General features: G+C 45.4%; 1 protein-coding gene across 1 annotated transcript; it reads right to left on the bottom strand.

The window, feature by feature from the left end:
- Nucleotides 1-11,208: 11,208 nt before the first annotated feature.
- LOC138788577 (E3 ubiquitin/ISG15 ligase TRIM25-like) lies at nucleotides 11,209-13,884 on the bottom strand. Its single transcript, XM_069966605.1, has one exon. The coding sequence runs from the start codon at nucleotides 13,844-13,846 to the stop codon at nucleotides 12,113-12,115; it is 1,734 nt and encodes a 577-aa protein (XP_069822706.1). The 5' UTR covers nucleotides 13,847-13,884; the 3' UTR covers nucleotides 11,209-12,112.
- Nucleotides 13,885-14,259: the final 375 nt, after the last annotated feature.

Genomic DNA, 14,259 nt, shown 5'->3' with positions numbered 1-14,259 from the left:
TTCAGGGGCTGGTTGTAGTAGCCGGAGGTGGCGAGAAATCCGATGAGCAGGTTGTTTTATGATGTTTCTCCAATTCCTATAGACTTGATTGAGAATTATGGAGGCTGTAGCACAGGGCCGTCTTAACAAAACGTTGGGCCCCTGGGCATAGCTGTGAACTGGGCCCCCCGACCCAAGATCCAAGTCCCCGCATCCCCCCTACCCCCAACCTTGTGCTGTTCAGCCCCATGTGGGTGTATATTGTACTGTATAGTTCTGTATGGGCGTATATTGTTCTGTATGGTTCTGTATGGGTGTATATTGTACTGTATGGTTCTGTATGGATGTATACTGTTCTGTATGGCTCTGTATGGGTGTATATTGTACTGTATGTGTGTATATTGTTCTGTATGGTTCTGTATGGGTGTATATTGTACTGTATGGCTCTATATTGTACTGTATGGTTCTGTATGGGTGTATATTGTACTGTATGGTTCTGTATGGGTGTATATTGTACTGTATGGTTCTGTATGGGTGTATATTGTACTGTATAGTTCTGTATGGGCGTATATTGTTCTGTATGGTTCTGTATGGATGTATACTGTTCTGTATGGCTCTGTATGGGTGTATATTGTACTGTATGTGTGTATATTGTTCTGTATGGTTCTGTATGGGTGTATATTGTACTGTATGGCTCTATATTGTACTGTATGGTTCTGTATGGGTGTATATTGTACTGTATGGTTCTGTATGGGTGTATATTGTACTGTATGGTTCTGTATGGGTGTATATTGTACTGTATGTGTGTATATTGTTCTGTATGGTTCTGTATGGGTGTATATTGTACTGTATGGTTCTGTATGGATGTATACTGTTCTGTATGGCTCTGTATGGGTGTATATTGTACTGTATGTGTGTATATTGCACTGTATGGTTCTGTATGGGTGTATATTGTATTGTATGGCTCTATATTGTACTGTATGGTTCTGTATGTGTGTATATTGCACTGTATGGTTCTGTATGGGTGTATATTGTATTGTATGGGTGTATATTGTACTGTATGGTTCTGTATGGGTGTATATTGTACTGTATGGTTCTGTATGGGTGTATATTGTACTGTATGGTTCTGTATGGGTGTATATTGTACTGTATGGCTCTGTATGGGTGTATATTGTACTGTATGGTTCTGTATGGGTGTATATTGTACTGTATGGCTCTGTATGGGTGTATATTGTACTGTATGGCTCTGCATGGGTGTATATTGTACTGTATGGTTCTGTATGGGTGTATATTCTATTGTATGAATGTATATTGTACTGTATGGTTCTGTATGGATGTGCATCGTTCTGTATGTGTGTATCCTTCTGTCTGGAGCAGTTTTGCAGCATCTGTGGGGGGGTCATTCCTCTCCTTCAATGCTCAAGAGCAGAAAAAACAAAACAAAACCACAAATAGGAGCCAAGCCTAACATGTGTAAAGATATATATATATATATATATATAAATAATCTTTACACACACACACATATATATATATATATATATATATATATAAATAATCTTTACACACACACATATATATATATATATATATATATATAAATAATCTTTACACACACACACATATATATATATATATATATATATATAAATAATCTTTACACACACACACATATATATATATATATATATATATATATAAATAATCTTTACACACACACATATATATATATATATATATATATATATAAATAATCTTTACACACACACATATATATATATATATATATATATATATATATATATATATATATATATATATATATATATAAATAATCTTTACACATGTTAGGCTTGTTTTTACATAGTGCAAACCTGGCCATACATGCAGTCTGGGGGGGGGGGGGGGGTACAGCAGCCTCAAGTGTATGGGGGTACAGCAGCCTGAAGGGGAGAACACAGCAGTCTGGGGGGGAGGGGGTGCACATTGCAGCTTGGGAGGTACAGATCAGCTACAGGTGGACAGGGGCAAAGCAGCCTGGGGGAGAGGGGGCAGCTATGGGGGAACAGGGGTAGGGGTGTGTGTGTGTGTGTGTGTGTGTTCTTCTCTCAGCCCAGATCTGCAGATCTCCCCTCTTCTCTGTCCCGACCTCCCTGCTATCTACAGCCCCAGGTACCTGACATTTCCTGCAGTGGAGCACAGGACAGGAGGGGGATGGTCAGGAAGCTCTGTAGATGGAGGCCGCTGTGTAGATGGAGGTTAGCAGCCTGTAGCCTCCAGCTCTCCACACTGCTGATCTGCTGCAGCTGCTGTGAGGCCCCACATCATCCCAAGGCCTGCTGGGGGCAGGAAGTCCCGGCCAGGAGGAACATGGGACCAGTCCACAGGGGCGGGGCTTAACGGAGGGGGGAGGAGCTTCAGCCGCCCACATCACAGGCCGGCCCTGCAGCTTTTTTATGTGAGGAGAGGAGAGCGCTGGGGCAGTGTGCAGCGTAGTGCGGCCCTGTGATGTACTGGGGAGAGGGGGGCACAGCGTGGCTTATCAGCTTCCCTTCCTTTCTGCAGGGTAGGCGGCTGCCACTGGGGCCCCCCATGAGTCATAGGCCCCTGGGCAGCCGCCTACCCTGCCCCATGGGAAAGACGGCCCTGGTGTAGCACCGTAAGCGATGTGTTTTCATAACCATACCTTATTCTAGATATAGTACCATGTGAGGTAGAAACCATATCTGTTAGACATTGATATGTGAGACGGGAATAACCCTTTAAAATGTGCCTGTAATGATGTACATTGACCCAATTGGTGTGCAGTTGGATCAGAATGGGGCTTGTGTATGGAACCAACCCAGCGTGGCCGTATCCATGGATACCCAAACTTCCGGTGGAAGAATCTGCACGCTGATTGAGTCAACAAACATCATGACAGGTACCCTTTAAGAGTTGGGCAGTGATTCTAATATGATGGGAAACAATGGCACTTGTGCAACCACATATTCGTAATGGTTCAGGTTTGAAAGCGGTGTCCAACAGGATCCAGTAAAAAACAACTAACTGCAAGTCATTTTGGTCTATGGGTAATATGGTATTTCCATCTGATAAAGTTATTCCCTACCCACAGGAGTCCCTATTCATGAGATAACCAGTGGCCCCAGTGGTCGGATCTCACATGATCTTGAGAATGTGGACCCCAGTGTCCAATGAGAATGGGAGACCCGCTTCTCTATTAATTCTCTACAAGAGCTGCGACATGCATTTATGACCCTTGGGGTTTGCATGTGTGACCCACCACTCCAGCAGGAGACTGAGGTGCTCAGTCTCCAGATTGCTAAAGGCCCCAGTAGTTGGACCACCTGTGATCTCAAGAACAGGAACCCCAGTCTCCCGTTATAATGGGGCAGCAGGTCACATATGTTTTACTCATGCTCCATGGGAGCGGCACCACACCTTTGTGATTTATCACTCCATTGTAATGGTTTATATTCTCGAGATCACAGGAAAGCCCAACCATCAGACCCGCTACAATCACCTATCATGTGGATAAGGGATAACTTTGTCAGATGGGAATACCTTTTAAACGGATACTTCAGGGAGCTCTTCTGACACCACTGTCCTTTTAGGAACACCATCACTGGAGCTTTTCAAGGTAGAGATGCAAGTACTTCCTTCCTCTTCTTCTACTGAGTACAGCTGTACTGCTGACAGTCACCCAACTCATGTTTTAAAGGGTACCTTAAAACTTTTTACAGGAGATGGTCCCATAGACTTACCATGGAAGTCTGTCTCAGTTATGTGAATAGGGCTGGGAGAGAATGTGTTTAGTGTGCACTTCTCCTGGCTTGTTCTGGTGATCTATAGTGGTATGGACACACAGACCCTTAATGAGCAAGACTATTGACATGTCTCTATGACATTTCAAATTTTTTTTTAACAATGCATTGTTTATTTACTGTCAGCAATCCCACCATTCTGCAGGTGCATTTACAATGAATTATACATTTGGTGGCTGTCAGCACTCCCACCCCTCTGCAGGTGCATTTACTGTGAATTATATGTTTGGTGGCTGTCAGCACTACCACCACTCTGCAGGTGCATTTACTGTGAATTATATGTTTGGTGGCTGTCAGCACTCCCACAGCTCTGCAGGTGCATTTACAATGAATTATACATTTGGTGGCTGTCAGCACTCCCACCCCTCTGCAGGTGCATTTACTGTGAATTATATGTTTGGTGGCTGTCAGCACTACCACCACTCTGCAGGTGCATTTACTGTGAATTATATGTTTGGTGGCTGTCAGCACTACCACCATTCTGCAGGTGCATTTACAATGAATTATACATTTGGTGGCTGTCAGCACTCCCACCCCTCTGCAGGTGCATTTACTGTGAATTATATGTTTGGTGGCTGTCAGCACTACCACCACTCTGCAGGTGCATTTACAATGAATTATACATTTGGTGGCTGTCAGCACTCCCACCGGTCTGCAGGTGCATTTACTGTGAATTATATGTTTGGTGGCTGTCAGCACTCCCACCCCTCTGCAGGTGCATTTACTGTGAATTATATGTTTGGTGGCTGTCAGCACTACCACCACTCTGCAGGTGCATTTACTGTGAATTATATGTTTGGTGGCTGTCAGCACTACCACCACTCTGCAGGTGCATTTACAATTAATTATGTTTGGTGTCTGTCAGCACTCCCACCGGTCTGCAGGTGAATTTACAGTGAATTATATGTTTGGTGGCTGTCAGCACTCCCACCTCTCTGCAGGTGCATTTACTGTGAATTATATGTTTGGTGACTGTCAGCACTCCCACCTCTCTGCAGGTGCATTTACTGTGAATTATATGTTTGGTGGCTGTCAGCACTCCCACCTCTCTGCAGGTGCATTTACTGTGAATTATATGTTTGGTGTCTGTCAGCACTCCCACCGGTCTGCAGGTGAATTTACAGTGAATTATATGTTTGGTGGCTGTCAGCACTCCCACCTCTCTGCAGGTGCATTTACTGTGAATTATATGTTTGGTGGCTGTCAGCACTCCCACCTCTCTGCAGGTGCATTTACTGTGAATTATATGTTTGGTGGCTGTCAGCACTCCCACCTCTCTGCAGGTGCATTTACTGTGAATTATATGTTTGGTGACTGTCAGCACTCCCACCTCTCTGCAGGTGCATTTACTGTGAATTATATGTTTGGTGGCTGTCAGCACTCCCACCTCTCTGCAGGTGCATTTACTGTGAATTATATGTTTGGTGTCTGTCAGCACTCCCACCGGTCTGCAGGTGAATTTACAGTGAATTATATGTTTGGTGGCTGTCAGCACTCCCACCTCTCTGCAGGTGCATTTACTGTGAATTATATGTTTGGTGGCTGTCAGCACTCCCACCTCTCTGCAGGTGCATTTACTGTGAATTATATGTTTGGTGGCTGTCAGCACTCCCACCTCTCTGCAGGTGCATTTACTGTGAATTATATGTTTGGTGACTGTCAGCACTCCCACCTCTCTGCAGGTGCATTTACTGTGAATTATATGTTTGGTGGCTGTCAGCACTCCCACCTCTCTGCAGGTGCATTTACTGTGAATTATATGTTTGGTGGCTGTCAGCACTCCCACCTCTCTGCAGGCAGCTCAGGGGGAGAGGAAGGGACAGTTACATCATCAGAGCTTCCCCAGGGGTTTCCTTATGTAAGGAGCCAATGTATCACACTGTACACCTTTAGGCTATGTTCACACTACGTAAGTCTCCGGACATAGCGCGTTCCATAAATAAGCGGCTGGAGACTTTCGTAGTTTACGTACAATGGGAAGTATAGGAAGTACGGCTGCACAGTTCACACTACGTAAGAACTTACGCCAGGATCGTATGCGCCGCCGTAAAAAATGAACCAGGACAAAAATGCCATAACTTACGCCCGTAGCGTAACATGCGGTCCCGTACGTAGTGGTGATTTCTTCTTTTTTGCAGCTTTTTGTGCCGATTCAAAAGGTTCTGTGGGGTGTCCGGGGCTAGGCGAAGATTTCCAAGTAAAAGACCGCTGTCAGATCGCTACGTAGGGCGCTCGGGAAGCGTAAGTAGACTCCTGGCGTAAGTTTGCGCTCCGTACGTAGCTGGCTGCAAGTAGCGTAAATCCCCGGCCGGACATATACGCTGTAAACTCCGGCCGGTGAAAATATGCGGCCGGACATATACGCAGTGTGAACATAGCCTTAGGCCATGTTCACACTATGTAAAAACAATGGCCGTATTTCATAACAACGGTCACAACTGTGCAAACAACGGCCGTATATTTGTGAAGTAATGGCTGTTGTTATGAAATACAGCCGTTGTTTTTGCATAGTGTGAACCTGGCCTTTCAGAGGAATAAAATGCAGACTTCCATTGGAGATATACTTCAGGAGTCCTAGTTCTGATGGAAGCGTAAGGTGAACAAAGCAAGACAAATTGTTATATCATCAAGGCAACTTATACAACTTTATTGAGACCGACATTCATAAAAGACACAAAAGTAAAAAAAAAAATAAAAATAAAAATCCCGGTATGAATGTCTCTTTCGATACCATGTAGGTGGCATGCCATCTGTTAAAGAAATCACATACATATCGCTATTAAAACAAATGCAAAAATAAAAGGCATGCAAACCTCTCCATACCATAAATGAGATCGCACCTTGTACATTTACAATGCAAAAAAAGTCAGCAAACAAAGTGAGATCAATGTACAGGTGGAGGCTGCGCTGGCTGCAATGCAAAAGCAAATACACCGAAACAATAGAGCAGGTGAGTACGCTGAGTATAAGGTTATATCTGTATGAGGCCGGGCAGATGAATCTCACATACATCTATATATAAGCTTAGGAAATGGAGCCGTAATACAGCTCAGTGTAATTCACATCTAAGGTAGCCATTCTCTATGTGATGGGTAATAGCCAAACCGGATTCTGGTGGGACCAGATGACCACCCAATGTAGGTGGGTCCCCCAACTCTACCCTGACACATAAGAGTCATAAGTAAAAACACAGCCACTGGAGGGAGCTCCAAAGTGTAGTACTGTGTGACAGCCACTGGAGGGAGCTCCAGAGTGTAGTACTGTGTAACAGCCACTGGAGGGAGCATCAGAGTGTAGTACTGTGTGACAGCCACTGGAGGGAGCTCCAGAGTGTAGTACTGTATGACAGCCACTGGAGGGAGCTCCAGAGTGTAGTACTGTGTGACAGCCACTGGAGGGAGCTCCAGAGTGTAGTACTGTGTGACAGCCACTGGAGGGAGATCCAGAGTGTAGTACTGTGTGACAGTTACTGGAGGGAGCATCAGAGTGTAGTACTGTGTGACAGCCACTGGAGGGAGCATCAGAGTGTAGTACTGTGTGACAGCCACTGGAGGGAGCATCAGAGTGTAGTACTGTGTGACAGCCACTGGAGGGAGCATCAGAGTGTAGTACTGTGTGACAGCCACTGGAGGGAGCTCCAGAGTGTAGTACTGTGTGACAGCCACTGGAGGGATATCCAGAGTGTAGTACTGTGTGACAGCCACTGGAGGGAGCATCAGAGTGTAGTACTGTGTGACAGCCACTGGAGGGAGCATCAGAGTGTAGTACTGTGTGACAGCCACTGGAGGGAGCATCAGAGTGTAGTACTGTGTGACAGCCACTGGAGGAGCTCCAGAGTGTAGTACTGTGTGACAGCCACTGGAGGGAGCATCAGAGTGTAGTACTGTGTGACAGCCACTGGAGGGAGCATCAGAGTGTAGTACTGTGTGACAGCCACTGGAGGGAGATCCAGAGTGTAGTACTGTGTGACAGCCACTGGAGGGAGCTCCAGAGTGTAGTACTGTGTGACAGCCACTGGAGGGAGCTCCAGAGTGTAGTACTGTGTGACAGCCACTGGAGGGAGCATCAGAGTGTAGTACTGTGTGACAGCCACTGGAGGGATATCCAGAGTGTAGTACTGTGTGACAGCCACTGGAGGGAGCTCCAGAGTGTAGTACTGTGTGACAGCCACTGGAGGGAGCTCCAGAGTGTAGTACTGTGTGACAGCCACTGGAGGGAGCTCCAGAGTGTAGTACTGTATGACAGCCACTGGAGGGAGCTCCAGAGTGTAGTACTGTATGACAGCCACTGGAGGAGCTCCAGAGTGTAATACTGTGCAGCAGCCACTGGAGGGAGCTCCAGAGTGTAGTACTGTGAGACAGCCACTGGAGGGAGCATCAGAGTGTAGTACTGTGTGACAGCCACTGGAGGGAGCTCCAGAGTGTAGTACTGTGTGACAGCCACTGGAGGGAGCTCCAGAGTGTAGTACTGTGTGACAGCCACTGGAGGGAGCATCAGAGTGTAGTACTGTGTGACAGCCACTGGAGGGATATCCAGAGTGTAGTACTGTGTGACAGCCACTGGAGGGAGCTCCAGAGTGTAGTACTGTGTGACAGCCACTGGAGGGAGCTCCAGAGTGTAGTACTGTGTGACAGCCACTGGAGGGAGCTCCAGAGTGTAGTACTGTATGACAGCCACTGGAGGGAGCTCCAGAGTGTAGTACTGTATGACAGCCACTGGAGGAGCTCCAGAGTGTAATACTGTGCAGCAGCCACTGGAGGGAGCTCCAGAGTGTAGTACTGTGTGACAGCCACTGGAGGGAGCATCAGAGTGTAGTACTGAGTATCGGTGAAGGTGGTGGTGAAGGTGTGTAAGTGTCTGATGGGGTCACACAGCTCATAAAAGAACAGCTGCCCGACCTCATAATCCAGACAGATCCTGAATCTATCACTGGAGATCTGGTGAGGTAACTGGAATCTATTACTGTCATGTATCACTGAATACTGAGCATTATACCCCCAACCTCCATCTAAACACCAGTGGGGAGATCAAAGGGTGTAAGATATACACTGGTGTATACTGCCCCCAGCAACCAATCACAGCTCAGCTTTCAGCTCTGGTAAAATGAAAAAGAAGCTGTGATTGGTTGCCCTCCACCAATGCTCCATATCCCACATAAAAGGACAGCTGTCCAGCCTCATAATCCAGAGAGATCCTGACTCTATTATTGGAGATCTGCTGAGGTAAGTAGATCTCTTTATATTTATGTATCCCTGAATACTGATTACTACACCTCTGACCTCCATGTAAACACCAGTACGTGTGTCTATGGCGCCCCCTCCTGTTTATACTGGGATAACACATCAACACACCCCACCATCCTGAGCTACTGATCTCCACATCCCAGTAATGTCGCCCTGAGGAGAATCTCCTGCTGCTCATCACCTGATTATTCTGGAATCTCTCTGCTCTTTCTGGATGACTCTCTATTATATCTGTCTCGGGATATTATTAGCTGCTGTGTTTACATCCAGTAATATGTCTGCAGGACCCTCCCCATAGATTCCTCCCTTCCCCCCAGCACCCCCAGTCCTGACTATTACACCATCCCCCCATATTCTGTACCTGACTCAGATGAAGCTTGTGTCTGGGCCGAGATCAAATGTGGGGGGTTGTGTCCTCATTGCAGGTGAGATTGTCTGTAGATATAATGTAGATAGTATGTAGATATAGAGAAAGTCTGGGTTCACACTACTTTTTTAGCTATCTTTTTCATCCTTTTTTTAAAAGGATGAAAAAAAACAGATGCATATGTGTGCATCCGTTTGGATCCGTTTTTCCTTTGACTTCCATTATAAAAAAAAAAAAACGGATCCGTTTTGGAATTTTTTTTACAAAATGGAAGTCAATGGAAAAATGAATGAAAACGAATGCACACATATGCATTCTTTTTTTTCCATCCATTAAAAAAAAAAAAAAAAAAAAAAGAAGGATAAAAAAAAAAACGGTTGCAAAAACGTAGTGTGAACCCAGCCAAACACAGAGTGTATTACTGTACCCAGGAGAAAAAAGGCAACAAATTATGGGGTAAGTGTCTCTAATGGCACAAGCTTTGCACATTATATTGGGCCCTCTAAACTCTCCCACCCTTACAAAATATTAACGGTAAAAAACAATTGGTTCTTTACTAGAAACATCCAAGTCCGGAAGTTTTGTAAAAACAAGAACATAGTGCAGCACTGTGCACAATAGTCATTTACTTGCCATTCAAATTTAATGCTGGAACATCTGTTTTCCCCATTCCCTAAAGCTTATAACTATGCACTAGTGGTGGGCACTTGCTCCATCTCCATAGCTACCGTCTCTAGCGCAAGCTACAGTACAATGTTATTCTACGAAACTAGGACAGGGGGTATGGAGATAGAGCAAGAAGCATAGTTACATGCATGTTACATGCATGTTTGTTTTTACACTACCTGCTTAGTGCCGGCAGTGAAATTTTGAAATGCTGCCCGTTCCCGCAATTGGTGCCATTTTCTTCACGTGCCCTTCAGCCCGCTCTATGCACTGAAGGCAAGCCCAGCACCCCCAGTGCAATGATATCGCCTCCCCTCGGTGACATGCCTCCATTAGAATCTAGTCTGACTGTGTTACCGGGGTTGGGATATTGATACACTGGGGGAGGTTCCCGTCTCCTGTGCATAGAGTGGGCTGAAGTGTACATAAAGAAACCAGTGGCGATAATGGGAACTGGGTGGCATTTTGAAAAATGGACTGTGCCACTGGGATGTTAGTGCCGGTAAATTGGTAAGTGAAACCCTTAAAATATAGGGTTTACATGAAGTGGACTTTGCCTGGTATTGCCTTTAAGTACAAGCTACAGTACAAGTACAAGATAAAAGCTACAGTACAAGAGTCAACTAATAGACAAATGTAGAACCATTCTTTATGAGGGCAGCTACGTTTTTCATAGTTAAAGTCATATTGTCACCCCCCTTTCCAACCCCGACCTACATTGTCGTCGTAGTACCCGCCACTCCGTGACATCATCGGAATGGGCCGCTCTGGAGGCCAATATGCATCCACTGGGTTGAAGGCGCAGTTGGCCAGTGATGTTGCCGTCACTGAACATGAGTCCTGGCCTCCACTGCAGTAGGAGCCACGCATTCCAATGATGTCATGGAGGGGGTGGAGACTACAGTGTCAATGTAGATGATGAGATGGGGCACAACGGCTGTTAAGCCCCTCCGAGATGACATTGACAACGATAAAAAGCATTTTTAAAAAGAAAACTAACAATTACATGGTTTATACAAGTAGATAAAATGTATAGAATGTGAGCTTCAGAATGGCGCTGAGAAGGGGGGGGGGGTGACAATATCACTTTAGCAGCTATAGTTACAAATAAGACTGACACGGCATGGAGTAATATAAGAGATTTATTAATTTATTAGTCAATCAAAAGAGTCACAAATAGAGATGATCCATTTATGTGAGGAACATCCAGGAGAAGGGGGTTATATATGCGATCAGTATTTTTTTTTTTTTATTTATGAAAATACATTAGAATATTTTTGTGAAATTTAATTTGACAATATTACTGTGTTAAACCTCTTAGTGGTAAATTAGTGGTAATATCCGAAAAAATTACAAAGAATAAGAGAGGAAAGTATTAGATTTAGTTCCTCCCACTGCCATACCACATGGACTTTCACTGCCGTACCACATAGACTCCCACTGCCGTACCACATAGACTCCCACTGCCGTACCACATAGACTTCCACTGCCGTACCACATAGACTCCCACTGCCGTACCACATAGACTTCCACTGCCGTACCACATAGACCTCCACTGCCGTACCATATAGACTCCCACTGCCGTACCACATAGACTCCCACTGCCGTACCACATAGACTTCCACTGCTGTACCACATAGACTTCCACTGCCGTACCACAGACTCCCACTGCCGTACCACAGACTCCCACTGCCGTACCACATAGACTTCCACTGCCGTACCACAGACTCCCACTGCCGTACCACATAGACTCCCACTGCCGTACCACAGACTCCCACTGCTGTACCAAATAGACTTCCACTGCTGTACCACATAGACTTCCACTGCCGTACCACAGACTCCCACTGCCGTACCACAGACTCCCACTGCCGTACCACATAGACTTCCACTGCCGTACCACAGACTCCCACTGCTGTACCAAATAGACTTCCACTGCCGTACCACATAGACTCCCACTGTCGTACCACAGACTCCCACTGCCGTACCACATAGACTTCCACTGCCGTACCACATAGTCTGTTCTCCCTGTGATGTCACCTCACAACTGCTCCTCCCCCTGATATGGTTATAGAACCTTTCCATACACATAAAACAGCATGAAGGGGCTCGGTGAAGGTGGTGGTGAAGGTGTGTAAGAGTCTGATGGGGTCACACAGCTCATAAAAGGACAGCCGGCCGGCCTCATAATCCAGACAGATCCTGACTCTATTACTGGAAATCTGATGAGGTAACAGGAAGTCTTTACCATTATGTCTCACTGAATACTGATTATTATACTCCTGACCTCCACATAAACTCCAGGACTTGTTGTTCTCTCCAATATGGGACTGATCTCCCCTCCTGTCTATACTGGGATAACACATCCCTACCTTCCATAATTTCGATCTCCTGATCTCCACATCCCAGTAATGTCGTCCTGAGGTAAATCTTCCGCCGCTTATCACTTGGGGACTTTGGAATTTCTTTGCAGTTTCTGGACGATTCTGTTTTATCTCTGTCCAGGTTGCAGTTTTTCGATCAGCCGATAAAAGGATATCATTTGCAGCTGTGTTTACATCCAGTAATATGTCTGTAGGACCCTTCCCATAGATCCCTCCTTTTCTCTCAGCACCCTCCGTCCTGAATATTCCAGCATAGCCTCCATATTCTGTATCTGACATAGGTGAAGCTTTTGGAGGACTGGGCGAAGATTGGACGCTGGGGGATTGAAGCCTTATTTCTTTTGCTTTTGCAAGAGAGATGGTTGGTAGATATGTCATTATATCAGAGATACCTGCATGTAACATCCCTGCAATCACATCCACATTTACATCATATGTCTTATCATGTCCCCCTGTGTCCTCATCACCTCCCTCCTCAGCATCACACAAGTCACCTGTGTCTGGCTCCTGTAAGACAGTAAGTGGATCCGCCATGTTACACAGCTCCTCAATGTGCCTCATCTTCCTGAACAGCTCATCCTTCTTTATTTCCAGCCTCTGGATGACATCAGACAGTGATAGCTGCTCCTCCTGTCTTGCGATCTCACTCAGGACCCTCTTCTCCAGGTCATCCAGCTGTCTCCTAATGGCTATAAACAGGACAGCAACTCTCTCGGCTTCTTCAGATGCTTTTTCTTGAGCTTTTTTCAAATCCTCCTCCAGACTCTGGACTCTTTCCTCAGTCTTTTTCTTCTTTGTGGTCAGTTTCTGTAGAACATTTTTTAGTTTCTTCTTCTTCTTCTCAGAGGCCTCATCCAGCATTTCCACCCGGTGTCCCCGATGTTCTCCGGCCAAACTGCAGGACACACAGATACAGATGGCCTCCTTAGTACAAAAGTACTTTAAAGGTTCCTTATGGGCAGAACATTTCCTCTTCTCCAGAGAAGTGCTGGGATCGGTCAGGACGTGTTCTGGTTCCTTGCTGTGAACTCTCAGGTGATTATCACACAGAGAAGCCTCACACAGCAGACAGGATCTCACAGCAGGTACAGGAGAGTGAATACAGTAAGTGCAGCAGATCCCGGTGATCTCCTCCTGATGGGGCTGAGAAGACAGGAAACGTTCCACTACTTTATGTAGAGTTATGTTCCTCTGCAGTGTCGGCCGTTTCTGAAAATCTACTCTACACTCAGGACAGGAATAAACTCCAGACCCGTCCTGTGTATTTAAGACCTGATCAATACATCCCCGGCAGAAGTTGTGTCCACATCTCAGGGTCACGGGATCTGTATACATTTTCTGACAGATGTAGCAGAGCAGCTCGTCTCTCAGATCAGCAGACGCCATGGCTGACACTTCTTAGAAGGAAGAAAATCACTTGTGACCTATGATACTTGCAGCAGGGTGTGATATAGCATAGTCTGTTTTATCACAGATAAAGTTAAATATTATCAAAACTTCTTCCGGCTTTGTAAGTTGTTAAGATTAGGGTCATAGCTTACACAGTAAAAAATATTATACAGTAGTGCCAGGCAAAACAACAAAGAATCACCAATTCAAAAAATATCGCCAAGTCAGAGTAAGTGATCCAGTATAACTCATGCTTCATGAAAGAACAGAAAATAGCAATAATAAAAAGGAGAAAGAAACTTAGTTGTAAAGGGATGCCCAGCTTCTTACCAGGACAACGTACCTCTCAAAAGAGGGGGTCGACTAAGTCAGCCAACCAGAAAATACCTCTAGAGGACCAGAAATGGGTC

This window comes from Dendropsophus ebraccatus, chromosome 1, assembly GCF_027789765.1.
Source record: "Dendropsophus ebraccatus isolate aDenEbr1 chromosome 1, aDenEbr1.pat, whole genome shotgun sequence".
Lineage (NCBI taxonomy): Eukaryota > Metazoa > Chordata > Amphibia > Anura > Hylidae > Dendropsophus > Dendropsophus ebraccatus.
The sequence above is the reverse complement of the archived record's forward strand: the minus strand, read 5'-3'. Positions and strand labels throughout refer to the sequence as shown.